The 26,330-nt window shown below is 48.9% G+C and overlaps 1 protein-coding gene across 2 annotated transcripts in view; it reads left to right on the top strand.

Annotated features, from left to right (window-relative positions):
• The window catches only part of Prkag2 (protein kinase AMP-activated non-catalytic subunit gamma 2), a 101,261-nt gene extending 75,459 nt beyond the window's left edge, over positions 1–25,802 (top strand). The window contains exons 3-12 of one of the 2 annotated variants that reach the window (XM_023712774.1): positions 5,071–5,152; positions 6,480–6,538; positions 8,938–8,983; positions 10,807–10,861; positions 11,615–11,741; positions 14,587–14,752; positions 15,458–15,495; positions 17,254–17,400; positions 21,697–21,790; positions 24,801–25,802. In XM_023712774.1, the coding sequence (XP_023568542.1) occupies positions 5,071–5,152; positions 6,480–6,538; positions 8,938–8,983; positions 10,807–10,861; positions 11,615–11,741; positions 14,587–14,752; positions 15,458–15,495; positions 17,254–17,400; positions 21,697–21,790; positions 24,801–24,832 (846 nt within the window). In that variant the 3' untranslated portion in view covers positions 24,833–25,802. The remainder of the gene's footprint in view (positions 1–5,070; positions 5,153–6,479; positions 6,539–8,937; positions 8,984–10,806; positions 10,862–11,614; positions 11,742–14,586; positions 14,753–15,457; positions 15,496–17,253; positions 17,401–21,696; positions 21,791–24,800) is intronic. The other variant, XM_023712773.1, reaches the window with a different exon arrangement.
• The last annotated feature ends 528 nt before the right edge of the window (positions 25,803–26,330 follow it).

Genomic DNA, 26,330 nt, shown 5'->3' on the forward strand with positions numbered 1-26,330 from the left:
TGCACAATCAGAGGAGAACAAAGCCCAAGAAAGTGCAGAGATTAGAGGAGCTGCCTTTCCGCACAGACCACATCTGAGTTCTGACCCTCGAGTCACCTTTCAGTACAGGAGGGAACACAAAAAGGAGCTCAACAGGCTGCCCGTGGCAGAGACCGGAAGGGAGAGGGGGTAGGGGCCTTGAGCTGCCCTTATGGAGGCCACCATGGCTGGAGACTGGCTATGGGTGTGGCGACACCCTGATGGGCTTATCAGGGTTCCTGCAGGACTCAGGACAAAGTGGCAGCCCAGGAGACCAGGGCCACTAGTGTGTTCTGGCAGTGTGGGGTGGGTGGGTGGCTCCCAAGAGCCAACTTTCTCACTGCGGGGGACCCCGCTTGCGGCCTCTGGGAAGCCCATTCCACACCTGCCTTGGCCTTCACTTGGCGAGGTCCGTGGAATTCTGCCCCACCTCTACCTCCAGCTGCTACCTGACTTCCGGCAGATGCTGCCTGGGATGCAGCCCCCCGAGTCCCAGCCCTCTGCAGCCACCTCTGCAGCGAGCGCCCATGGCTTGTCTTCCTCTCTTAACTGCCAGTACCTTGGCATCTGGGTCCCACATGAGCTGCCCTGTGGCTGAGACACTAGTAGCCACCAGAGGCTTCTTACACTCTCGGTTCTGTGGTCCTGCTGAGACAGAAAAAAAAAAGACAGGTCATTCTCTGTGGAAGAATGACCCAGGTTTGCAGATGGAACTCAGTGGTAGAGTGCTTGTCTGGCTACCAGAAGGCACCAGAAAAATTTAAAAAGTAAAAAAATAGGCAACATTTGGAATAATGAGGCAACATTTGGAATAATGATGTAGATACTGATTTTGTCAGTGATGTCTCTTGATTTACAGATGACTTGAAAGGAGAGATAACTCATAGTAACCAACATCTAGAAAGAGTTTCAAAAAGCTGTACTAGCTTGGCATCGTGGCCCACAGCTGTAATCCCAGCACTCTGGGAGGCTGAGGCAGGAGGATCAGCATGAGTTCAAGGCTACCCTGGACTCCATACCAAGAGCCTGTCTCAAAGAAAGAAAACCATGAAATTATTCTTAGTACCAGTAAATCAGTATGTTATAGGCAGAACGACAGAAATGCTGGCACTGGTGTCCGTGGAAGACTCCAGCTGGAGGCCAAGAGCTGTGGGGGGCCTGCACACGGGCAGAGGTGGGCTCTTGCTCATTTTGGGTTTTCCAGAGTGCACACGAACAGGCCAGAGTATCGTGTCATACAAGAAGCTCACGGTGAAGAACAGCAGAGGCCGAGCCCGCAGTCCCCCGCAGCACCCCACGCAGCTGCCGAGCACCACACACAGTCACAAGCATCCATTCCCAGCGCTTCCCAAAGGCAACCGTGGAGCTCAGCTTTATGAGTCAGGGTCTCATTGTGCAGCCCCGGTTGGCCTCAAGCTCGCGGGTTCTGCCCGCCGCCCCCGCCATCCTGGAAGAGCCTTCGCTTTGCGTCGGCGTTGGTTCTCAGTGTGGCAGCCAACATAGTTAGTGCTGATGGCAGTGAAGCCATCCAGAAGCCGCACTGGTGCCAGGGGCCAGCTGCCCGCCCCTTGAGCCCAGGTGTGCTGCTTGTCCCCCCATGGGTGGGCCGAACCCGCAGAGGTGCCTGGGCTGCCCACTCTTCGCTTCATTCCTCATGGGTGACTTAGGTAATTATCACCTTGGGTGCTTGGAAAATCCTATTACAATGTTCATTTTTAAATTGATAACAGATTGAACCAATGATGTATCTGTGGAAAAGACGAGTTTTCCCTGCAGTAGGCCCGTAATTGCAGTGAGCGGGACAAGGCTTGAACTGGTGCTAGGCTAGTTCAGTTGGTTTGTCATTTGGTTTGGTTTGGTTTGGGTTTGGTTCGGTTCGGTTCGGTTTGGTTTGGTTTGGTTTGGTTTGGTTTGGTTTTGAGAAGGGGTCTCGCGATGCAGCCCAGGCTGGCCCCCCTGCCTCAGCTCCCCAGTGCTGGGATGACAGGCTTCTGCCCCCACACCCAGATCGATCTAATGGAACACAGTCTCCCGGTGCAGCCGTTTCCTACAGCAGGCTCAGCAGAGTCGCTGTGCACCGAGGAAAGTTCTCTCAGGTCTCTGGAGGTTACAAGGGCTGAGGCAGGAGGGTCTTCATGGTGCATGGATGGGTCACCAGTCCTGTGGATGAATCAGAATGGGGAATTTTTCTGTCCTTCCTGGTGATTTCCGCACAGGGTGGGAAGTGAAAGCACTGGGTGCTCGAAGCCTGGGAGTGGAGGGACCCCACGGTAGCATCCCTGAGACCTGAGCGGCAGGGCGGGCGGCAGGTGGAGAGTATGGCCTTGCCCTCAGGCTGAGCAGCTGCCTGCCTGTGCTGGTCCAGAGAGGCAGCCGCTTGGCTCTGGGGCTGGGTTTACTTCCCTGCGGGACGGACACCACACTGAATTCTTAGTGCTCTCTGCTCCAAGCTGCTCGCTGGGGTCTCTTTCTCTGTGAACCTCTGAACCTCCCCACAGGCACCTGAGGCATTGTGGGGAAGCTACACCCAACTAACTCAGTTGGGCACATGGTGCCCTTTCCTAATATCCATGCCAGCCTGCTGGCCAGGCCCAGGGGTGCATGTCTGTAATCACAGCCCCTCTGGGAGGCCAAGGGAGGGGGATCTCAAGTTCAAGGCCAGCCAGGGCACCTTAGTGATGTTTTAGGATAGCACTTACATTAGGAGCTAGGACTTTAAAATGCACCTTATTTTAGTGGCTGTGCAAGTAAGCTTTGATCAGGTGACAGACGCTTGAGAGGCAGCCGGCAGGAGGGAGGGCTTGCGGCAGGCAGCTTGTGGTTTCAGAGGTTCAGTCCGTAGTTACGTGGCCCTGTGGCTTGGTGACTGGCATCACCACACTTAGTGACAGAGGAGACTCACCTCATGGTGGCCAGGGGCCCAAGGGGTGGGAGAGACAGGGTCCCAGCAGTGCCACACCAGTTCACCTCGCTTCCTCCCATCGGCCCCGGTCTTGGGGTTCCAGTCCCTTCCCATAGTGTCATGGCCCGGGGACCAAGCGTTCACTATGTGGGCCTTTTAAATTTGTTTTAATATGCATTTTTGGTTCATTTCCCCAGAAATAAGCCCAAGCATGATTCTTTTTTAGGGTGCTCAAAATATAAGCCTTGGGGACCGGGAGATGGCACAGTGGAGTAAGCGCTTCCCTGGCAAGCACAAGGGCCTGAGTTCAATCCCTGGTTCTGTTAAAAAAAATTAAAAAAAAATAAAAATTAAAAAAAAAAATACACACACACACACACACACACATACCCTCTCCCCAAAATAAGCCTCAGGTGAGATTATGAGCCAGATTTAGTATTTAGTATGTCCATTTCAACACACAAAGGACATCTTGAGTTATGACAGTGTCCCAGAAGAAGATGGCATGGCTGTATTTGAATAATTGAAGATTTTTGTACGTGAATAAATGAGTGTAGGTTGTTGTATATGAAAAACTAAGATATCCACTGCAAATAAATCCTATTCTATCTTTTGGAGCAAAAAGTAATACAAGATCGGGTCTCATTTTGGGGGGAATACAGTAGTAAAGTTGAATTGTTTTCCCTGTTTGTCTTTGCCACTTGCGTTTAGCCTGTCACTTAAAGCCCTGAGCTTTCATCTGCTACTAAATCATAGAAGCTGATGCTTCCCGGTGTCCAGAAAATGTTTGCTGTGCTCCTTAATTGAAATACTAGGGCCCAAGAGATAGCTCAGTAGAGTAAGCACTTGCCTGGCCAGCACAAGGGCCTGAGTTCAATCCCCGGTACCGCAAAAGGAGAAGAAATCCTAGGCCAGGTTTGGCGAACCTTTTGGAGCTCTCAGAGACACAAGCAGCTGCTGTGGCACACATGCCACAGGTTCGCCAGCACTGCACTAGGCGTCAGCAGCTCCAGGAGCGCCTGGCTGTAATGTGCACAGCGAATGTTCATCTCTCAAGCGAGCTACCTCTTTATCTCTTTTCTTTCTGAGCCTTGGAGGTGAGAAAGTCTGCTTCTTTGTTTTGGTATTGAATATGCTAAAATCAAACTTTTTTTTTTTTTTTTTTTTTTTTTTGTATTTGGCACAGGGTCTACAGGGTCTCACTATGTAGATCCGACTCTTAGTGATCTATCTGTTTTCAGCCTCCCAAGAGCTGGGATTAAGGCGTGTGCCACCACGTCATCTTAGCACACCCTGGGGGCGGGGCCGGCGGGGCACACTTGGGACCAAACCCTGGCTGCTGCGCTCTGCCTAAGCAAGCACTTTAGTCCGCTGAGCTACTTGGCCAGCTCTTAAAATCAAACTTTAGATGCAAATGTTTTTTATCTAGCTTAAGTGTTTTAAAATGAATTCTAGATCACGTAGAGGAGAAATCAGGCTCTGCTGTTGATTTTTGTGTTAATTATAAAGTTTCTACGTACACAAGAGTCTTTAGTTATAATAAGGAAGAGAAAAAAGAAACCAGCCAGGGATATAGCTCAGCGGCACAGCGCCTGCCTGGCAAGCACAAGGCCCTGAGTTTTATTCCCAGTACCAAAAGAAAAAGAAGCTGAAGTTAAATATACTGTTGCATTAAAAAAATAAAATAAAATAAAAACTACTCTAATGCCTATATGCTTTTCAGTGTAACACAAAAACTTTTTGTCTATAATGTTTAGTTACTTTTAAATTACCAAGGTTACAAAATCTGTCACTGGCGATAACTGAGCCCATTGGGTTGAAATCTTAGTTCATGGTAATTTCCTTCCTAATTCCGGACTTTGGAACTCTGTTGTTAGCCACCAGCACTTGGAAGTTGAGGCAGGAGGATCACTGCAAGCTCTAGGTCAGCCTGGGTTACAAAGTGTACTCAAGGCCAGCTGAAACTGCATAGCGAGACCCTGTCTCGAAAAGAAAAAATATATATATTATCATTGACATGGTGACAAGTGACCTTGTCCCAGCTCCTCCAGAAGCTGAGGCAGGGGATCCTCAGTGAGACCTCATTTCAAGAAAATGAACAAAAACTCAACACAATAAAAGTTTGTTTTGTTCTCCTCGCTTTTCTCTAGGTGAAAAAAGCCTTTTTTGCGTTGGTAGCCAACGGTGTCCGAGCAGCACCTCTCTGGGAGAGTAAAAAGCAGAGTTTTGTAGGTGAGCAGTGTGGGCCTGGGGGTGTTGGGACTGGGATGGGGACCTTTGGGTGCTGCTCCCCCAAGCTTCTCATGGGTAGGGGGTCAGCTGGGTAGATCTCTTACCAAGTGAAAGAGCATTCTTATGTTGTTTTGTTTTTGTGAGACAGGGTCTCGCTATATAGTACAGGCTGTTAAAGTCACTGTGTAGTCCAGGCTGGCGCTGAAATCATGGTGATGCTCCTGCCTCAGCCTCCTAAGCACTGGGATTACAGGCACGCATGACCACACCAGGCCACGTCCTTCATTTTACATCCTGGAAAAGCCGGAGCGCTGTGGCACGCCAGCTGAACCCCTGAGGGAGGTGGGGTTGAATTTCCTTTAATTCAGCGGCTTTTTGGCTTATGTGCCTTTATCAGCCACAAAAACCAAAATCCATGCACGTGCAGAGATCAGACCTGAGGTGGCACTGCCAGCCTGGGCAGTCCAGTGAGCTTTATGACAGCCAGCTGTTGGCACCGGTCACCTTTACACAGGGAAGGTAGAAGGATGTGAGTGTGCTGGGTGTCTTTGCTGTTAAAGAGATTATATAGTTTCCAGTGATTTCAACACTGTCAGTCCCAAATCACAGGAGACAAATAATGACACTGTCACTGTGTCTTCAACACAGTATTTTGTAATTGCCACCAGGTGGGGCGCCATACGCCTGTAATCCCAGCACTCTGAAGGTGGAGGCAGGCAGATCACTGTGAGTTCAAGGCCAGCGTGGGCTGCAGAGTCATACCATGTCTCAAAGAAACAAAAATAAAGGCCCTGCTTATATCTGCCTCTCCTGCTCGACTGTGACTTTTGGGGAGAAGCTTGGTGTCTGTCTCATCTCCCCAGTTCTGGTGTGTAGTGCAGAAGAGGCACAGCGCCTCACAGCTCGCTACGACCACAGTGTTGAGCGTGCAGCTCGGGCGTCCCCATGCCGAGGTGCACGGAGAACTGTGTCCTGCTTCATCCTACTCTACTTATTTTTAAATATTTTAGATCATTTGCATGTAGCTGCGGTTCTTTCTTTTTTTTTTTTTTTTTTTTTGATATTTCGTAACAGTGTTCTCTCATTGATTTGCCACATACTTTGATGAATTCCAAACTTCTAATCAAGTTTAATTTCAGCTAGATTTTGATACCTAGTTTGGAATAAGCAATAAAATAATAGCTTTAAATAATATACTAAATTGTTCATAAGATTGTTAAAGTATATAATGTAAGACTTTCTTGTAAACATTTTAGGTTTAATATTGTATAAATTTTTCCATTATATACTCACCGTTTTATTTTTAACATCTAATTCTTTGTTCCAGGGATGCTAACAATCACCGATTTCATAAATATACTGCATAGATACTATAAATCACCCATGGTGAGTGGCAGCGGCCTTTGCCCTCTTTCCCTGATCAGCCTTGTCTGTCTCCTGCGAGTGTGGGAGCTGTGTATGTTTTGTGATGTTTCTGGGGTGTGTGGTAATGGGTGATTTTCCACGTAAATGAGCAAAAGGAAGTTCAGTGTAAATCCGCTACCCTGAAGTGTGGCCTGGCCCGAGTCATAGTTTCTTGTTCTCACTGCTGAAACAAAACGCCTGCCTCTTTGTCCAAGGAGGAGAGGTGCATTTGGCTCACAGTCTGTAGAGCTTTCAGCCCAAGCCGGCCGCCCTAAGGCAGGCTGGCAGGTGGAGGAGGAGCAGCTCACGGCGGGCAGAGGGCAGCTGCATGGTGAGGACGCGCCACAGCCTGCCTGCCCCCGGGCGCTTCTAGGCTCCCTGTGCTCCCCACACCGGCCTTCCCATTACCCACACCCAGAACAGCGCCAAGCCAGTCGTGGGCTAATTCAGTGGCCCTATGCCCTTGATCCCAGCGCCACACACTCAACATCCAGCCCCCTCCAAAGAGCCCTGTCTGTGACACACGAGGCTTTGCGGGGACATCTACACCTGGCCATAACCGTGGTATGCTCCTGGAATCCCAGCACTCGGGAGGCTGAGGCAGGAGAACTGCCACAAGTTGGAGGCCGGTTGGGCTATCTAATGAGACCCTGTCTCAAAAACTAAAAAATACCCCGGTAAACAGCCATCTTTGTGCAAAGTTGCATGTTTTTAGCTTGAAGGAGATATTCTCTGAAAAGTCAAAGGGGGTAGCTGCTCTGTTCGGCTGCCACAGGTTCTCTGGTCGGGAGGGTTCCACACTTCTTATTCCCAGGGTACCTCTGCAGCCGGGGGTGGGCCTGCCCACAGCTGTTGGCCAGGTGGCCGGCCCGGCAGGGACCTCGGGCCTGAGCACGGCTGGTGGGATGACAGAGCTTTGTGAGACTTTTATAACAGGAGCCATATGGGCTGTGTGGTTTCAAAGGAGGAAGAAAAAGTGAAAATTAAAATCGAAGAGATCCAGTTGAGCTTTGTCATGCCAGTTAGGAAAGGACACGTTGCAGGTGGCGGTAGCAGATCCCAGCCACAGGTCCAGCTGTGCAGGAAGAGCAGATTCAAGAGCCCTCTGTCTCCTTCATTGCTGGACGTCTGTGACTTGGCCAGCTTGTGTTTGAGTGTCATTTGGTTTTGAGGTGGGGAAGGATGGTTGGTGCTTTATTCACCTCGTAATATGGGGGTACTGAAAAGGCTCCCTACACACTTTTGTTTTGTTTTGAGAGACAGGGTCTCATGTGTTGCTCAGTCTAGCCTTGAACTCCAGGCAGTCCTCCTGCCTCAGCCTCCCAAGCACTGTGGTGGTTACAGGCGCACGCCACCACGTCCAGTTTAAGTACAGTGCTTGAAGGGGACAGTCGTGCAGCATGATAACAGGGAGATACGTCTTCAGAAATATCAGTTGATGTGGGGTTTTCTTACACAAAGAGCCATGCAATTGCTGGTGCCAGGAACGTTAGGAGCGTGTGGTACGTGTTGCTGGTGCCAGTAACGTTAGGAGCATGCGGTACGTGTGATGCATCAGTGACCAAAATGTCACTGAGTGGCGTGCAGCTGTAATTAAGATCCTCCGTGAAATAGAAAATGAATTCCTTCATGAGACATGCTTAGAACAAAGTTTTGCCAGAGACTTTAAATATTGTTATGTGACACGACAGACACGTCTGATTGCTTAAATCCCACTGACTCTCGTGAGCGCTGGTCGTCTCCGTACAGATCACATCTCTGCTCAGGACTAGGATCTCTTAAGGGGAGAGAGCTCACCAGGCGAGGTGATGCAGCCCGTGATCCCAGTGCTCAGGAGGCTGAGGCAGGTGGGTCGCTGTGAGTGTGAGGCCAGCCTGAGCGGCATGGTGAGACGCTATCTCAAAAAGCCGTACCTGGGGCCGAGGAGACGGCTGAGTAGAACAAGCGCTTCCCTGGCAAGCACAAGGGCCTGAGTTTTATTCCCTGTTCCGCCAAAAAAAAAACACCACACAATTAGGGCCAAGGATACAGCTCAGCAGCACAGGGCCTGCCTGGCAAGTGTAAGGTCATGAGTTTGATTCCTGGTACCGAAAACACCATAAATAAATAGAGAAATATGGAGAAAGTTCCGCCTAAATCCCATATAGCAAAACCTCAGCAGTAGTTATTAAACCAAAATTTCCAAAAAGTAGAGTTAAATGTATAGCTCATATATAGTTTTTCTTAAAGCTTGAAGAACCTTTTTTCTCTGTTTCTCCTCATCTTCATAAAACAAGTAAACAAAATTAATATGGAAGCTCTGTTTTGTTACTTTTCCTACATCATTTATTCCCGTGTCATGTGTATTAGCATTCATTAACTAGAATTTCTCTTGTTCACAGGTACAGATTTATGAATTAGAGGAACATAAGATTGAAACGTGGAGGGGTAAGCACCACTGAAGTTAAAACCCTTTCCCATCCAGGAGAGAACATCAGAATTATTGTGTAAAGTGTGTTTTAGCACGACAGATTCTTGGGCCAGCAAGATAGCTCAGCGGACTAAGCGCCTGCTTATGCAAGCACAGGGACCAGGGTTCGATCCCCAGGACCACATGCTGTCCACCCACCCCACCCCACCCCTCCACTCCCGCCAAGGGCCCTGAGCGAGAGTGTGGTGGTGCAGGCCTGTAATCCCCACTCTGGGGAGGCTGAAAACTGGAGGATCACTATGAGTCTGAGCTGGGTAGTGAGATCCTATACCAAATGCATTTAAAAAAAAAAATTACAGATTCTTCTCATGCTGCTTAATACTAATACGTTAGTGAAAACATCTTGCTTCTTTCTGCCTCCATGTGGAGAGTGCTGTGCCAACTCAGGCTGGGGTTGGGCTGTGGGGTGGGCTGAGGATGTCCGGGTATGTGATCTGATCCCTAGGTAGCCTTGCAAATCATTTTTGAGCCAGGTATGGTGGCGCATGCCTGTAACACCAGCACTCGGGAGGCTGAAGCAGGAGGATCACCATGAGTCCAAGACTGTTATTTTGAACAATCATAAAGTAAAAGCTCCAAAGTGAGCTCAAGGCCAATCTGAACTATATAGTGAACCCTTATCTCAAAAAACAAAACAGCAGAACAAAAAGAAATGGAAGAACCAAAAGGAAAATTTCAAATTTGAAATTGAAGAGTCCAGGGGTTCAATCCCCAATATGCCATGCCAGCCCTAGCCCCTGGGCACCCTGAGACATAGATTGAGACTGGGCATGGTGGCACGCACCTGTAATCCCAGCACTTGGGAGGCTGAAAACAGGAGAATCACTATCAGTCTGATCTACGTAGTAAGACCCTGTAGTCCCTGTACTGAATACATTTAAAAAACATTAAATTGAAGAGTCTGGCTTTGTACTTCCTTAGCATGCTTAACAGGCTCAGCTACCCCTGTAATTGGCTGAGAAACCTAAACATTCAATAGCGGTCTCGCATGTGGTACAGCCTTTAATCCCATAGGAGTTAGAAGCCCATCGGTTGAGATGTTTATATGGCTGTGTCCAGCCGAGCCAAATGAAGCAGTCAGCGTGAGGCCATATGGCCTGGTGGAAGGCTTATGTGCCCCCACACCAGCGCATTCTTCCCAGCCAAGCCCAGCGTTCACGCACTGTGGACCGAGCGCCAAGCATATTTACATTTTACCATACGTGAATGTGGTGGTAGTAATGATACTACCTGGATATTCTCACGTGCCTTTTGTATGTAAACCTCAGTAAAGCAAATTAATTAGTGTATCGCTCTCCAAAGAAAATTTCTGTTTTCTGGGAGGATTCTCAAGATGCAGTAGGTTTTGAACAATCATAAAGTAAAGTAAAACAATGTTTGAGGAACAATTTGGTGTAACTGACTTTATCTTACAGCTAATAAAAATTGGCTTTAAGTGGTTTTATAAATGTTTTATTTCTTGAGAGTAATTTTACTTCATAGCATCCTAGTGACCTCTGCTGGTATTACATACTTGGTTTCCTGATTTTTTCCCCTAATGGTGCAGTCATTTATTGAAATGCTATATTCTTTAAGTATTGAATTTTTCTCCAACACCCTGAAAAAGTTGACATTACTTAATTATGACGATAATTAGCACATTACTTTTGAATAAGTTAAGTTCCTATTGATTTGGAGTTGTAGTTCTTCTAATTATCTGTACACTGAAGGGTATTTGAATTTATAGCATAACAAGCAGCAAACATGTTACTAACTGCAGATTTTCTTTTTATAAATACAGAACTTTATTTGCAAGAAACATTTAAGCCTTTAGTGAATATCTCTCCAGATGCAAGGTAAACTTTTAGGACTTTTTTTTTCTACTGAAAATATTCATTCTCATGTCTGTTTTATAACCATGACAGCTGAATAGAGACAAATAAACCAAGAAACATGGTCTCCAGCCCAGGGAGAGCCAGCCTTAACCCAAATCCTAAATTCTGTAACAGTAGGGACATTGGCAATTACAACCATTCTCAGTGTCAGGGATTGAAATCAGGCTAGGAAACTGGTCACCCCAAGCATTTTGAAAACCCTGACCTGGAGGAGGATCAGTAGCAAGTATGTTACCCAGTCCTAGCCAGATGTGTGGCAGCACACACCTGTAATCCCAGTACTCAGGAGGCTGAGGCAGGAGGATCACAAGTTCAAATCTACCCTCAGCAATTAGAGACTTAATGAAAAATAGAAAATGGCTGGGGATGCAGCTCCATGCCTCCATTCCTCAATACTGAAAAAAGAAAAAATGCTACCGTCTGGCCAGGCACAATGAGTCGAACCCATAATCCCAGCTACTCAGGAGGCTGAGACGAAAGGATCATGAGTGTGAGGCCAGCCTGGGCAGTTTAGTGAGCCCTTTCTCAAAAACCCATAAGTTTCTAGAGAGGTGTAGTTCATGCTTAGGGTTGAGATATAGTTAACCCCTCATTCTGTTTTAATTTAATTGGCCTTTTATTACGGTGATATAAAATTGCTTTAAGCAGGGGTGGTCCAGAGCTTTCTGATTTCGCTTCAAAGCCTCCTAACGACTGTAATGGCTTCTCCTACAGCCTCTTCGATGCTGTATACTCGTTGATCAAAAACAAAATCCACAGATTGCCAGTCATTGACCCTATCAGTGGGAATGCACTTTATATCCTTACCCACAAAAGAATCCTCAAGTTCCTGCAGCTTTTTGTAAGTAGTTTTGAGTGTTTGTAAAGACATAGCTGCCTTTACTTTTGTTTACTTCAAATCTATTGGCTCTCGGTAGCAGGAATCACTAGTTTGGAAGTCTGCCACCCTGAACTTGAACTTCTCAGGCTACTGCTGTTTTATATTCTTAAAAGTTGATTCCAGCCAGGTGTGGTGGCTACGGGAGGCCGAGGAAGGAGGCTGTCTGGGAGGCTGAGGCCAGCCTGGGCTACGCAGTGAGACCCTTCCTCAGAAACTCAAGGTGATTCCAATTAAAGAGCAATCGCCTTTCCATACAAGAATAAAATGACATTTGGAATTCTTTTTCTACATCAACATGCAAGGGGCACCAAAGGCAGGTCTGTGTGATTTAAGACTGCTGCCCAAGATAGGCTGAACCAGTATGTAGGGCAAATATTACTTCATTGTTTGACCATGTGTTTATTTGTATCATGATTTTTTTCTGTATTTATGGCAGGGTCTACAGGGTCTCACTACGTAGATCAGACTCGTAGTGATCCTCCTGTTTTCAGCCTCCCAAGCACTGGGATTGCAGGCACGCGCCACCACGCCAGTCTCAATCACTGTCTCAGCGCACCCCACGGATGGGGCTGGGATGGCACGCTGGGCATCCAACCCCGGCTGCTGCGCTCTGCCTAAGCAGGCGCTTTAGTCCGCTGAACTATCAGGCCAGTCCTTGTATTGTGATTTTTAGAAACCTGATCAAAAATACTGTCTCTGACACGATCTTGTTAGAAACTGCAGCAGTACCCGAAAATCCTAAAGGAGATAGCATTTTGGCAGGAGCATCAATACCATGTTGGTCCAAATCTGGTCTGTGTTACCTGGAGCTTTGCTTGGCCCTCTGTGAGACAAGGTGGCTTCCTAATGGTCCAGAACCTGCGAGCTCTTTGCTGGGTGGTATCCAAAGAGGGAAGAGCAGCCAGGTCCAGGGCGGCTGGGCGTTTTCTTCTGAGTACGCGCAGTAAATTCCAGTTAAAAGTGCTCAGTCAGACACAAGCAGTGGGAAACACATAGCTCAGAAGAGGTCATTTGAGAAGTCACTTCCTAACAGTAGCAAAGCCCTGCTTCCCTGTAGCAGGGCCACCGCGTGAGGGCAGCAGAGCAGCATAGGGACTGGGAGAAGACCGGGCCCCTCAGAGCAGTGCTGTAGCCTAATGGTGTGTAGATAAGCAACACCTGTGGTGAAATACCTGCTGCAGAGGAAGGCAGGATGGACAAGAGTAACTCACCAGAATAAAAGTTTAATAAAATCTAGGCAGAAGGAGTGAGGGGAGACACGCCAGCCGCGCTCCCCAGTGCACGGTCAGGCCGAGGCCCCCTTCGCGGCTGAGCTCCCGAAGGGCACAGTCAGGGCCGTGTGTGCCGGGCCTGAGACTCCTTGCTGTTGAGAGTCGTGATTATGAGATAACGTGACCCCTGAGCCTTGGTTATTGTGGGGCCAGCTTCGTTCTCAGCCCCTGATGTGTTGGCTGTCACCCTCATGACCCCACTTCTCAGGGCAGGAAGCCACATAAGTGGGGTTCAGCAGCGTGGACAAGGAATGTGATTGTGAGTGTAGAGCCGTCATCCATACCATGATCTGATTCCTCCTGTGGCCACCTTGCAGGCCCCCGTGTACCCCTCACTACTCACGCTAGAGCACACCCAGAACTCTTAACTCCCAAGCCAGGGCCACCACTGCAGAACCGCTGCAGACCCATCTGTACAAGCAGAGGTGGCAGGTGTGCTGGGATCCACCCACAGTCCAGCTCACGGGGCTGGGGCGCAGCTGGGCTGCAAGTTCAAGGCCCTCCTGGGCTGCACAGCAAGACTCGGTCTCTAAATAGACCAATAAGCAGAGGAAGTTTCCACTGGCCAGGACTGCCTTACCTTTGGGTCAACATGGTGATTAGACACATGCTACTGGAATATTCAGCAAAAATACAGAATGTAAATACAGATGCGTCAGGTCCTCATGTTTATTGAATAAATGAATCACTTCCTGAGACAAGTAGCCTCAGCCTTGAAGACATCTGTACCGAAGCTGCACGTGGCGTGGCGCGTAGAGCAGGGAGTCTCTGATGCTGGGTGGACCAGGCAACCTAATAGGTCTTTCTTTTCTTTCTTTTTTTTTTTTCTCTTTAAATTTCTAGGATTCTCATGATTTGAATATTGATGAACTCTTTGACTTGAACATTTTGTTTCTCCTAATTGTTCATCTTTTCCTGATAAGGTACACCAGGACTATGGAATCAACTATGCCCTTTGTAAAAGGTGGATCTTTGAAACCATAGACCTTGTTTTGTTAGAGCCAGACATGGTCCTCACCTTCTCTGTCCTGACTTAATCCCTCCTCTAAAATACCCGGAACAGAGAAAGTTCTCTTCATTCTGCTCAGCTTGTTCTTAGATCCCAGTAGATAAAAACCAGCATCATCCAGTGAGACGGAGGGCACAGAGGTGGGACAGAGTGGGGTCGTGAGGTCGGGTTGGTGGCCTTGAGCCACCTGGCTTCCTAACCATGACTGCACACTGGCAGCTGGGCCCAGAGCTAGACACAAAGAATTAGAACTCGAGTCTGTTCCTGGGGAGTCATGAGTCTTAATTTTCCAGACAGACCTGAGGTCCCCTTCTAGCCACATTTTTAGTTAGTGAAGAGAAGGAGAGACGTTACGATGCACAGCGTATAGCCAGACAAATCGGTCTGGAGGAGAGAGTCAGTTCTGATCCGCTCGTCCTGCTTGAAACAGCCGTGCAGATGTGTAGCTTTTCACCCAGACCCAGACTTGTAAACCTGTACAGACAGTTTTCAGGGTCCCAGAACCTTTGATTTCTCTCGGTCTCAGATGTCCGACATGCCAAAGCCCGCCTTCATGAAGCAGAACCTGCAGGAGCTGGGGATAGGAACCTACCGCAACATTGCCTTCATCCACCCGGACACGCCCATCATCAAAGCCCTGAACATATTTGTGGAGAGACGGATATCGGCGCTGCCCGTAGTGGACGAGTCAGGTCTGTTGTCCCCCCTAACATAGTTGTTAACTGGCTTATTTTCATACTTCCATCAAGATACAATTTCACTCCCAGTGTGCTAACCACACCAGTAATCTCCACATTTGGGAGGCTGAGACAGGAGGGTCACCATGAGTTTGAGGCCACCCTGGGCTACAGAGTAAGGTCAAGGCCAGCCTGAACTACATAATAAGACCCTGTCTCAAAAAAACAAAGACACAAAAAGATACCATTTCATGTCCATGTTAAAATAGACAAGTGTGCTGAACCTGGTGGCACACGCCTGTAATTCCAGCTCTCGGGAGGCTGAGGCAGGAGAGGATCATTGCGAGTTGAGACTAGCCTTGGCTCCTAAGTGAGCTCAAGGCCAGTGTAAACTGCGTAGCAAGACCCTGTCTCAAAAACACAAAAATAAAGTAATACATGACATAGGTGAGTGTATCTGCATTCAGTCTTTAAAAGTAGGGAAGTTTGTCAGTACTGCATTATCAGTAATTACCTATTTAAGGCTGACTTTAGAGCAAATGAGAGACTGGGCAGGTGGCACGCGCCCGTAATCCCAGCTCTTGGGGAGGCTGAACACAGGCGGGTCACCGAGTCTGATCCACATAGTGAGACCCTGTAGACCTATACTAAAAAATACAAAAATAAAGCAAATGATTTTGTTGTTCCTAAAATACTTTTCTCACATGTTTTCATTTTTAGGAAAAGTTGTAGATATTTATTCCAAATTTGATGTAATTGTAAGTATGTTTTCATTTTCTTTAAATCTATTATTTTAAATATATTTTAAAACCTACTGACTGGGGCTGGAGAGATGGCTCAGTGGTCTAAAGCACCTACTTGAAACAAGCTTGGCAAAGCACAGGGACCGCGGTTCGATCCCCAGCACCACATGCCAGCCAGCCCCGCCCCCTGGTGGGCTGAGCTGGCCACACACACACACACAATAAATAAATGTAATAAATAAAAATAAATAAATATTTTAAAAAATAAAAAATAAATAAATAAAACCTACTGAGTATCTAAGAAAGGGAACCCATATTTCTGCTGGTTGCCCGACTTCACACTTCCTGTTTTTGAGTCTGAGGATAGGGAAGCCGATCTCCCCTAGTAACCGTACTTCTAACGTCCATGGCGTGGTGATGAGGCGCACGTCGGTATCCTGGAGGACTTTGTAATCTTGTCTCCTCAGTATCCGTGCATTGCACACCACGTAGCGCATGCAGACGTTGTAAGTGTGCACCCGGACGTGGGCACTGTTTCCCGGCCGGCAGGTGTGTGCGCAGTGTGCTGGGAGCTCGCATGATCGCTGTGCGTGTGCACTTGTCAGATGTAGCCCCATGCTGGCCTTCTCACAGTGCCGTTCCAACAGACAGCGAACGGATGGAGCAGCGGTGTGTTCAGCAGAGCTGCGTTAAGCTCTCCGTCCACACTCCTGATGTCAGTCTGCTGGCTCCCTGCCGACGCTGCATCTTCCATCTGATTCTCTTTTCTCCCATGCGTGCGTGAAGATGCTGTCGCAGTATCTAAGAAAGGGAGCCCGTATTTCCACCACCGCAGATGCACATGCCATTGTTTTGGCTATGATATTGACCCTGGCACTGAATATTTTGCAGCTGTCTTAAATCTTTTGGGTCACTTTATACTTACCATAATAGACACCAACACATATGCTCATTAGAATGTGGGCGCTGTGACCCTGAGATGTCGTTTGGACCCATGGGACTTCTTGGGCCTATTCTTCCTCCTGGCCTTGACCTTGATGGGTCCCAAAAACCCCGTTCTCCAGGGAGCCTTTTGGGAAAGCCCACTGAGATTAAGCCCATCCTCTGAGCACTGTGACCCTCACAGATGTCAAGCAACCTCCCCAAGAGTGTCATTCACACAGAGAAGTGTTTGGCAGGATGAGCTATCAGAGTTTAATATAGGGGCATAAGTGCCCACCTGGCAAGCACAAGGTCCCAAATTGGATACCTGGTACTGGGGAAAAAACATCAACATAATACGGGGGAAAATTTTAACGTAATATGAATGCTTTGATTGCAGTATGAAAACTTTATTATTATTTTTTTGGGGGGGGCCTGGCCCTAGCTGAGTCCTTTAAGTGGCTGCTTCCACAAAGCTGTCAGCCTCAGGTTGCTGGAGTTCAAACCTCACAACTCTCCCGCTGGCCAAAAGTGCCCTGAAGGCATTCGAGGAACAAAAAAAAAAAAAAAACATTATTATTATTTTTTTTTTTTTTTTGTACCAGGGATTGAACTTAGGCAGGTGCTTATGCCACTGAGCTATCTTCCCCAGCCCTGAAAGTTTTAATTTGATAAGATGATAGATAAAGTAATGATGCTGATGGCGTGATACAAGCTGAAAAGACAGCGACAGCTGCTGAATCTAAATAAACATGAATGCTTTTAGAAATCAGGGTGCCTTAAGCTTACTAATTTTGGCCATCATGCAAATTGAAGTGATAGCCATAATTTTGTTCTGGGGCTCTGTTCTAGAATCTTGCTGCTGAGAAGACCTACAATAACCTGGACATCACGGTGACACAGGCTCTGCAGCACCGGTCGCAGTACTTCGAGGGCGTGGTGAAGTGCAGCAAGCTGGAGACCCTGGAGACCATCGTAGACAGGATAGTGAGAGCCGAGGTGAGGCCCGGGCACCAGCCGCCCCTCCCAGGCAGACGGCAGCTCAGGGATTTGAGCCCCGGGAGTGCCCGGCCAAGCAGCCTTCACATTCTGCCGGAGGGAGTTCTCCAGAACGTTCCACGGCCCGTGGCAGCAGTGCTGGCGTCAGTGGAGTTGGGCTGAGCTGCGTCTCAAGCGCAGATAGCACAGGTGACTCAGAAGGACTGGTGAGCGCCTCCCGTGCTTCAGAAAGTGCATTTGAGACAAGTTGCCCCAGGACCATCAAGTTCTGTCGGGAGGCTCTCACCAGTCCTTCTGAGTCACCTGTGCTATCTGTAGAGTGTAGAGTTTTCAAAGACGCTGGGAGCAGTGGCGCAGGCCTGTAGTCCCAGCACTCAGGAGGCTGAGGCAGGAGGATTGCTGTGACTTCCCAGCCAGCCTGGGCTACGTAAATGAAATCAAGGCCAGCCTGAACTACTTAGAGCAAGACCCTGGCTCATAAAAACCTCCAGAAGGCGTAAAGCAACTGATTCAGGTTCATCACCCTGGTCTCTCTCCCGCAGCTTAGCCAAGCAGTAGCTGGCCTGGCACCTCACCCTCCTGAGCTCCAGAACTCAGCCTGTGTGGAGGACCTTCAGGGCCACTGCGCAGCGCCCTGTAGGGAGCTGAGGGGCGCGGTACAGCCGTCCCTCACACATCCCTCCTGTGCATGTGAACTTGTCAGATGGGCGAGGGAGGGAGGGAGAGGGGGAAAAGTAGAGGCAATAAGGGGAATGGAAAATGACCAGAGCACAAGAGGCGTGTGCCAGTTCTGCAAAGCAAATGTAAATATTGTGTGCCATAGACATACACTGTCACATCTGTGTCCAGGTGTCCCCACAAAGCCTTACACACTCACAGGTGGGGCTTTTTCAGCAGTAGCTGGATTGAGTGTGAGGTATGCTGGGATGAGGGGCAAGTGCTCACTAACAGTCTGCTGATTGCTTTGCACTACCCTAGTCCCAGCAGCCTAGATAGAGCATAACGGGGCAGCAAGGTGCTGTGAAGGCCCCTCGGGGCTCTGCTGCCATCTGCCCACGGTGCCGCCTTCCTGGGGAGTCAGCTGACTGTGCCCTGACAGCCCTACTAACTGTGAGCCAGAGAAGCCTTCCCCTTAACTTTGGGCCTCAGGTGTTTTGTCTTAGCAACAAGAAAAGTAACTGTAACCCATACACATTAAAAAAAAAAAAGGCCGAAGATAGTGGCACATACTTAGACTCCCAGCACTCAGGTGGCTGAGGTAGGAGGGCACTAAGAGTTCAAGGTCAGCCTGCGGTTTATAGTGACATAGTGAGTTTACTGCTGGCTTGAACTACACAGTGTGACCCTGTCTCAGAGACATTAAATGAATGAGTAAATGGGAATTCTACCGGCTGAGTTAATTCACCCAGCTTTCTCTTTAATGGCTTCTAACACGTCACTGACATCTCCTGGGAAATCTTCCCTTTTCCACTTGAATTTACTAAATTCATAGCTGGATGTGGTGGTGCATACCTATAATCCCAGCATGCAGGAGGCTGAGGCAGGAAGCTCACCATGGCTTGAGACCAGCCTGGGCTCCATAGTGAGTTCAAGCCTAGCCTGAACCACATAGCAAGACGCTGCTGTCTTAGGAAACAACCAAACAAAAGAACTCAGCACATTCATCGACCCCTTCTTCCCGGAGGGTCTCAGTTGCTGGTGACACACCCTAGCATGTAGTCGATGTGCTCAGACCAGACCACTACAAGATCACAGCAGAAGTAGTGTAGGCTTCCTCTACCGCCGGGAGGCTGGCAGACATCACTGTGCCAGGCCTCTCACAGCAGGCACCGTGTCCCAGAAAAGCAAGCACTGGCATGACGTCAGAAAGCACCAGCAGTGTCTTCCCAGGGAAGGGCTGGCCACTATGGCCCAGGGAGTTGTGTCCCCGGCTCTGTGTCACACAGCACAGAGTTGCAGAGAAGGACTGGCATCGGCTGCTTCTGGAGGCACCGTGGGGGGTGCAGGCAGTGTCCGGCTCTGCTGTGCTCCCCGGTGGCGTAGACAGCTCTGAACTATGACAGCAAGGAAAGCAGATTCGTTAAGCCATTTTCTCCAATTACGCATCTTGACTTTTTGTATGTGTGCTGGGAATCAAACTCAGGACCGTGTGCTTGCCAGATGGGTGCTTATGCCACTGAGCTATCTCTCCAGCCCTCATGTCTTGACTTTTTTCCTCAATAAAATTCTGCCAACTGGTGCCCTCTACAACCTAGGGACACAAAACCAGGCTTTAGCTTTGATGCAGTTTGTCAGAGGAAGGACAGATAAGATCATTGAAGACATAGGCTAACCAAAGGACAAATGAGGGACCTCAGACAGGGAACACTTGTGAGCTCATGGCACGGGGGTGTCCTGACAGGGTCTCCCAAGGGAGGTTTCTTTTCTCCCGCAGGCACGCATGGCTGGGCACATTCTCTGACTTGGACCAATTTTCTACCTCGGGCACTGTCTCCAAGGCTTGGCTCAGATGTCTGCTGCTCGGGATTCTGACACCCTCGTGTGACCGTCCTCACTGCCGCTCCTCGCAAGCATGGGGCACAATCACACGGGCTCTTTGGCTGTTTTTGTGCTCTGGTGACTTTGGTGCAAGTTCCTGTGGATGAGATTATGTGGTTCAGGCTTCCTTGAGCTCACTTTTTAGCCCAGGCGGGTCTGGAACTCACAGCAGTCCTCCTGCCCCAACCTCCTGAGCCCTGGGATCACAGGCGTGTGCCACCATGCCCAGCCAGGAACCACTGTTTTAATTTATAGTTAGAGTGAATAATGGTGCTCTTACAGGATTACTGAAGGATTAAAATGTCTTACCAGAGAAGCTTTAGAGGGTTTTTTGTTTGTTTATTTTGGTCTTTTTTTGGTACCAGAGATTGTGTTCAGGACCTTGTGCTTGCCCGGCAGGCACTTATGTTGCTGAGCCATATTCCTGGCCCCAGACATGCCTTTTAAAGAAATTTCAGTATTTGTTGAGTCATAAATGATAATCAAGGGCCTGGGAGATGGCTCAGTAGAATAAGTGCTTGCCTGGCAAGCGCAAGGGCCTGAGTTCAATCCCTGGTTCCACAAAAAACTAAAAATTAAAAACAAAAACAAAACAAAAAGATGATCAAATGGCTCACTTTCTAACCCACAGCAAATGGTCTCCAGAACATTGCAATGTAGATCATTGGGAATCAAATATTGAAACATGCTGGGCATGCTAGCGCACGCCTGTCCCCAGCACTCGGGAAGCCGAGGCAGAAAGATCACTGTGCGTTCCAGGCCAGCTTGGGCTACACAGTGAGGTCAAGACCAGCCTGAACTGCAGAGCACGTGCCTGTCACCAAAGCAGCACAACAAAGAAAAAACCCAGAACTACCCACCCCCTTTTTGTCCCCAGTGTGCGCAGGGTGCCGCAGGAGCCCAGCCGCTGTCTCCTCTCTGACCTGCTGTTGTCCATGAAACCACCAAACATTCTCCTCACATCTGCAAAACATTTTAGATTAGAAAACTAGCGGTGAACATGATGTTTCACTTAGCTGTAATTATTTATCCTCTTCAGTATTAACCTAATACGTGAATTTTGTAGAAAGTTCGTCAGGTGCACACCTGTGATCTCAAGCACTCGAGCAGGCTGGGGAAAGAAGACCCCAAGTTTGAGCCCAGCCTGGGCAGCCTCATGAGATTCTGCCTCAGAATAAAGCAATAAAAGGAGGCTGGATGCAGCTTTGAACGAAAGTCCTGGGTTCAATCCAAAGCAGTGCATGTAGTAATGATAATCATCCTAAAAGGAGAGCCAGGCATGGTGGCGTGTGCAGCACGTAAGAGGCCAAGTCAGGAGAAATGAGTTCTAGGCCAGCCTGAACTGCATAGTGACACAGTCTCAAACAAATAAGCCAAAATTAAAGCCTTAATTAAGAGTACTGGTCCTTCTTCCTGGTTTCCGTAATCCCCTGGACTCCTTTCCCGTATGCAGCAGGTTGCCTGCTGGTAGCTAGAGTGTAACATACGGTGGCACGGAATAAAATGTTGAGATTGAGGCTCTTGCGGCTGCTTTGTGGCTCTGTTTTGAATAGTAGCTTTCCTGTGCTGCTCTGGTGGCATCTGAAACCTTAGCAGGACATGGATTGCTCAGTTCTCAGATGCCATCGGGCACATCTGAGTGTCACCACCTTAGAGACGTCATCACTTCCTGTCCCTGGGGAGCCATACATCTCGGGCAGAACAGGAAGGCTGCGTTTCAAGCTGAGCCATCCCCACTCGGCCTGTTTCCTCTTGCAGGTCCATCGGCTGGTGGTGGTAAACGAGGCCGACAGTATCGTGGGCATCATTTCTCTGTCCGACATCCTGCAAGCCCTGATCCTCACGCCAGCAGGTAACAGTGCCTGTCTGCGCTGCCAGCAGAGTGGGTGCTGAGAGCTGCGGTACCCCCCTGGGCGTGGGGGCTTTACTCTGTGCTTTGTGACCCATTTGCATTTTCTTTTCAGTTTTAAAATTTTTTGTTTGTTTTAAGACAAGGTCTCACTGTGTAATGCAGGCTACCCTTGAACTCACTACGGAGCCCAAGCTGCCTCCAGCTCAGCACTCTTCCTGCCTCAGCTTCCCAAGTGCTGAGGTTACAGGCATGCATCACCATGCCCGGCTTCATTTTTGAAATTTTAATGTTCTACTGGGTGAGAAAAACTAGAAGAAATACTTGGAGGGGCAGAGAAGGAGGGTTTTGTTGTTGTTGTTTTTTAGGCCACTCAGAATGCCTTCAGTAGAGGGGCAGAGAAGGAAAGAGGGCTGCAGACAGGAGTTGGCATTTCTTCCTGTCCTGTAGTTCATGCTGAGAGGCGGCCCCGTGAGGTCCCAACATCCCCAGTGCACTGTAGCTTCTGTTCTCTTTCCTCTGCCTCCCTGACCCCCTCACCTCTGAACCAGCAGCCTTTGGAGGGCCTCTGGCCACAGACCCCAGGCCCAGATGGGAGACCATAGGCGTGAACATCAAAAGCCAGGAGCTCAGCCCTACACAACCCTGTGTGCCACAGTATTGCTTTGTGTTTAGTTCAGAAATTCAGACCCAGCGAAGACTACTTTGCAGTATTCTAAAACTACCTACCCTAAATAAGTAAAAAATACCCACCCACCCTAAAGGGATCCCCAATACCTGCCATAGTCCCTTTAGCTCCACCAACAGTGACCCTAACCTGAACCTTTACAGGCAGGTCACAGGCCAGTATCAGTGTCACCAGGAACTCACTATAAATATCCACTTAGGAGAGGCTGGCCAGATAGCTCAGCGGACTAAAGCATCTGCTTAGGCAGGCACAGGGATTGGTCCCCAGTGAGTCTCGGGCAGCCAGCGACTGAGACTGGGTGTGGTGGCGTGCCCTTGTCATCCCAGCACTTGGGGGTCTGTAAACAGGAGGATCACTACGAGTCCCATCTGTGTAGTGAGACCGTGTAGACCCTATACTAAATACATTTTTAAAAAATCCAAATCCACTTAGAGACCCACATTTACTGAATCTGGAACATGCTGCGAATCAGATGGGCCTCATACGTTAGCAGACCTCGGGGATGTCCCCACAGCTCTCAGTAATCCTTCTGATCATGAAATGATAATAGCTAAAATAGTCTGAGGCTTTTCATGCATTGTTTATAATACCCCAAATTTAAAAATTGCCAAGAGAGCCTTCAAAAGAAGAACAGAAACCCTGTGTTCCAGATGAGCCATGGAGTCTCATACGGCCCTGGTGGTGCTGGGGTCCCCCACCAAAACCGAGGAAGCCGTGCTGGCCTCCACTGTGGGATTCCATTGGAACACATTTCCAAGCAGCCAAAACCATGTAGCCCCTTCTGCAGATTAGAAAGGCAAAGTGGAGGCTACACAGCATAGGTTCATCAAAAAAGATCCCCCCTCTCTGGGCCCAGGCCTCTGGCCAAGCACAGGGTTCCCAGGCACACGCTGCAGCCGAAGCCATCTCTCTGTCCCCTGGCCAGGATTCTTTGGACCTGATCTTAGAGAAAACCATGGAGTGTGTGTTTGCTGCCCTGGGCCTCGGAGTCTCGACCCTGAACCATAGTAGGCTGGGCCAGGGGAGCACCAGTCTCCATCTACGCTTGGTATTTGAGGATTTGGAGTCCCTCTGCTCCTGCCTGGCCCGAAGGACCAGTTCACAGCTAGAATTTGGGGTGTGTCCATAGAAATGGTGCCACAAATAACGCGGGGTTGTTGGGCCAGAGCTCATGGGGCATGTTGTCCAAGTCCTCATCCCAGGTTCCGAGTGGATTTTGGGGTTGAGCTGGGGGCCGGGAGGCGGCACACAGTAAGTGCGGTGAGCCCCACAGCCCAGCACTATTAGTCCACCCCCCAACCCCACCGAGCTGCCTGCATGCAGCCCGCGCTTTGGCCACACCTGCTGGCTGCGGGATCTAGGGCTGGGCGCACAGAGCTGCGCATGCGTGCCAGGTCCGGAGGGGGAGGAAGGGAGAGGAGGCTTCAGGGCACACGCGCCACCCGCTGCCCTTCCCTCTAAGGCCACTGAAATGGTCAGTTTTTTTCAAGAATGTTTTTAGCAGCAGTTCACCCAACAAGCAACCATGATGGCAGTGGCAGGATTTTAGCCTCTTCTTCAAGTAGTCTCTTTCAAAGTCTTAAGACAAGCAAAGTGGTGCATGCCTGTAGTCCTGAGGCAGGAGGCTCGCCCTGAGCTCAGAGGCGGGCTGGGCTACATACTGAGTTCAAGGCCAGCAAATAGTGGTGCATCTTTCTTGCAGGCCCCTTTTGAATCATGCTGCCCAGATATGTGTAGTTGTTCTGTGCAGTCACCCCTAGACTTGTTATAATACTTAGCTTTTAATTTGTTTAAGTATGTACCACTGATGCTGTGCACATTCCCTATAAGTACACACCTACTTCTTTGTAAACTTCTCAGCAGTCACAGGCATCCAAATGCTATACGCCCTCACAGAGCACAGGCCTAGGATGCCAGGGTTCTGGGAGGCAGAGGCAGGAGGGTCACGGTGGAGCTCTCCCATCCTGCGAAATTGGGCAACTTCCTGAGCCCTTGTCTCAAATGGGGAATGGGGACGCAGCACAGTGTGAAAGCCCCAGCCCCATCCCCTGTGCATGGAAACGAAGTCCAGCGTCAGAATCTGGCGTGTGTAGATTTACAAGCAAGCGGGGCGTGATGCCGCATGCCTGTAATCCCAGCACCCTGGAGGCTGAGGCAGGAAGATCATTATGAGCTCAAAGCCAGTCTGGGCTACAAAGATCCCATCTCGGGGGGGCGAAAAAAAAAAGGAAAAATGTGGTGGGCTGTAAGAGGGAGGACAGCGGGAGGCCGCGCAGCCGAGGGCTGTTGGGTGACGTCGCGCCTTCCCGCCCCTGCCGCCCCCAGGTGCCACACCGAAGGAGCCCGAAGCAGAATGACCACCGCTGAGTGCAGCCGCCCTCGCAGAGCGTTTTGCCTCACGAACGCTGGCTGTGACAGAGGAGAGGAAAATGGCTAAGAATGTATTCCAGGGTTTAGCAATGGGTATTTTTTTTCCAGTGATGTAAGCATTAAAAAAAAAAAAAAATTTTTTTTTCTGTGCTCGAAGATGCAGGCTTGCATTGAGAAACTTTTCAGACCTCCGTCTGAAGGATCCAAATGCTGTACGTCATAAAGTGCACCGTGTCCTGAAATCCTTATCTTTCATTTCAAAGAATGCACTGGGTTGGGGCAGGTGTGCGACATAAGGTGCGTGCAGGACACCCGCAGACCCAGTGCCTTATGTCGGGACCCAGCAACATGTGTCCCCCGCAGCCGCTGGCCACGCACAGGAGCGAGGGACGCCGCCGCCGCCGCCACGCTCGCTCGAGGTGGGAGCCTTTGACCGGTCACCAAACCCAGCGTTTGCATCAGACCTGCGAAAGTCGCAAGCTGAGTATAAATAATTACTTTACAACTTCAGTGACACTTTTTTTCCGTTTGAAGTGTTTTATTCTGAGCTACCACGTGAATGAGGCTGCTTGAAAACAGCTCTATTTATTTTTATTTCCATGCCGTTTTTTTGGGTTTTTTTTTTTTTTTACGTACCTTTTGATGGGAAAACTTCACTGCATCCATTAATAAACTCTTGGTTGCTATTTGAAAATGGCCATTTTCTCATAATTTAAGGACATGGCAGGAGATGGCTTCTAAAATAGTGGCCACGGGGTCCTTAGAAGCAAGTGAAAGGGGAACCAAGTGCCAGATATGTTGGGGGGTTTTGTTTTGTTGTTTTGGCAAAATCATGCGGGCTGTACTCTACCACTGAAGAGACTGTACATTCTGCTGTGCATCCGGCATTGTCACGCAGTCAAGCAGACCAGGGTCTCCTCACTGTGAGTGCTTGGAAGACGCTGACACTGTATAAATATGGGGAGTCTGAGGGTTTTGTTTTTTGAATTTTTTTTCAGATTGAAAAATTAAAATAAATGCTACTATCGACCAGTTTGTTAAAGAAGTTCTTTTTGGTACCGTATGTTTAAGCAAGTATTCATTAAAATTCCGCATGGAAGTTTCCCCCTGAGCTATTTTCCCTGAATAAAGGATATACCAGCCAGTCATGATGGTGAAAGGCTGTTACACCAGCACTTGGGAGGCTGAGGCAGGAGGATTACTGCAAGTTTGAGGCTGGCCTGAGCTACATAGTTTAAGGCCAGACCCTTGATAGCGAGACCCTGTGTCAAAAGAAAAAAAAAAGCATAAATTTTCACCACTTTGACCCATTGTCATGAGGAAAAAGATTTAATTCATACATTCCATTATTAACCATAAACATTAAAAATCACCACACAGTTCTGCCTGCACTGTTGTCTGTTTCCTAGCAGGTCATCCACAAGGAAGCTTACACAGAAACTCCAGCACTTTGATCTACCCTACTGGTGATACTTGGGAGAAAAA

The sequence above is a fragment of the Octodon degus genome, unplaced genomic scaffold (genome assembly GCF_000260255.1).
Source record: "Octodon degus isolate 3935 unplaced genomic scaffold, OctDeg1.0 scaffold00027, whole genome shotgun sequence".
Lineage (NCBI taxonomy): Eukaryota > Metazoa > Chordata > Mammalia > Rodentia > Octodontidae > Octodon > Octodon degus.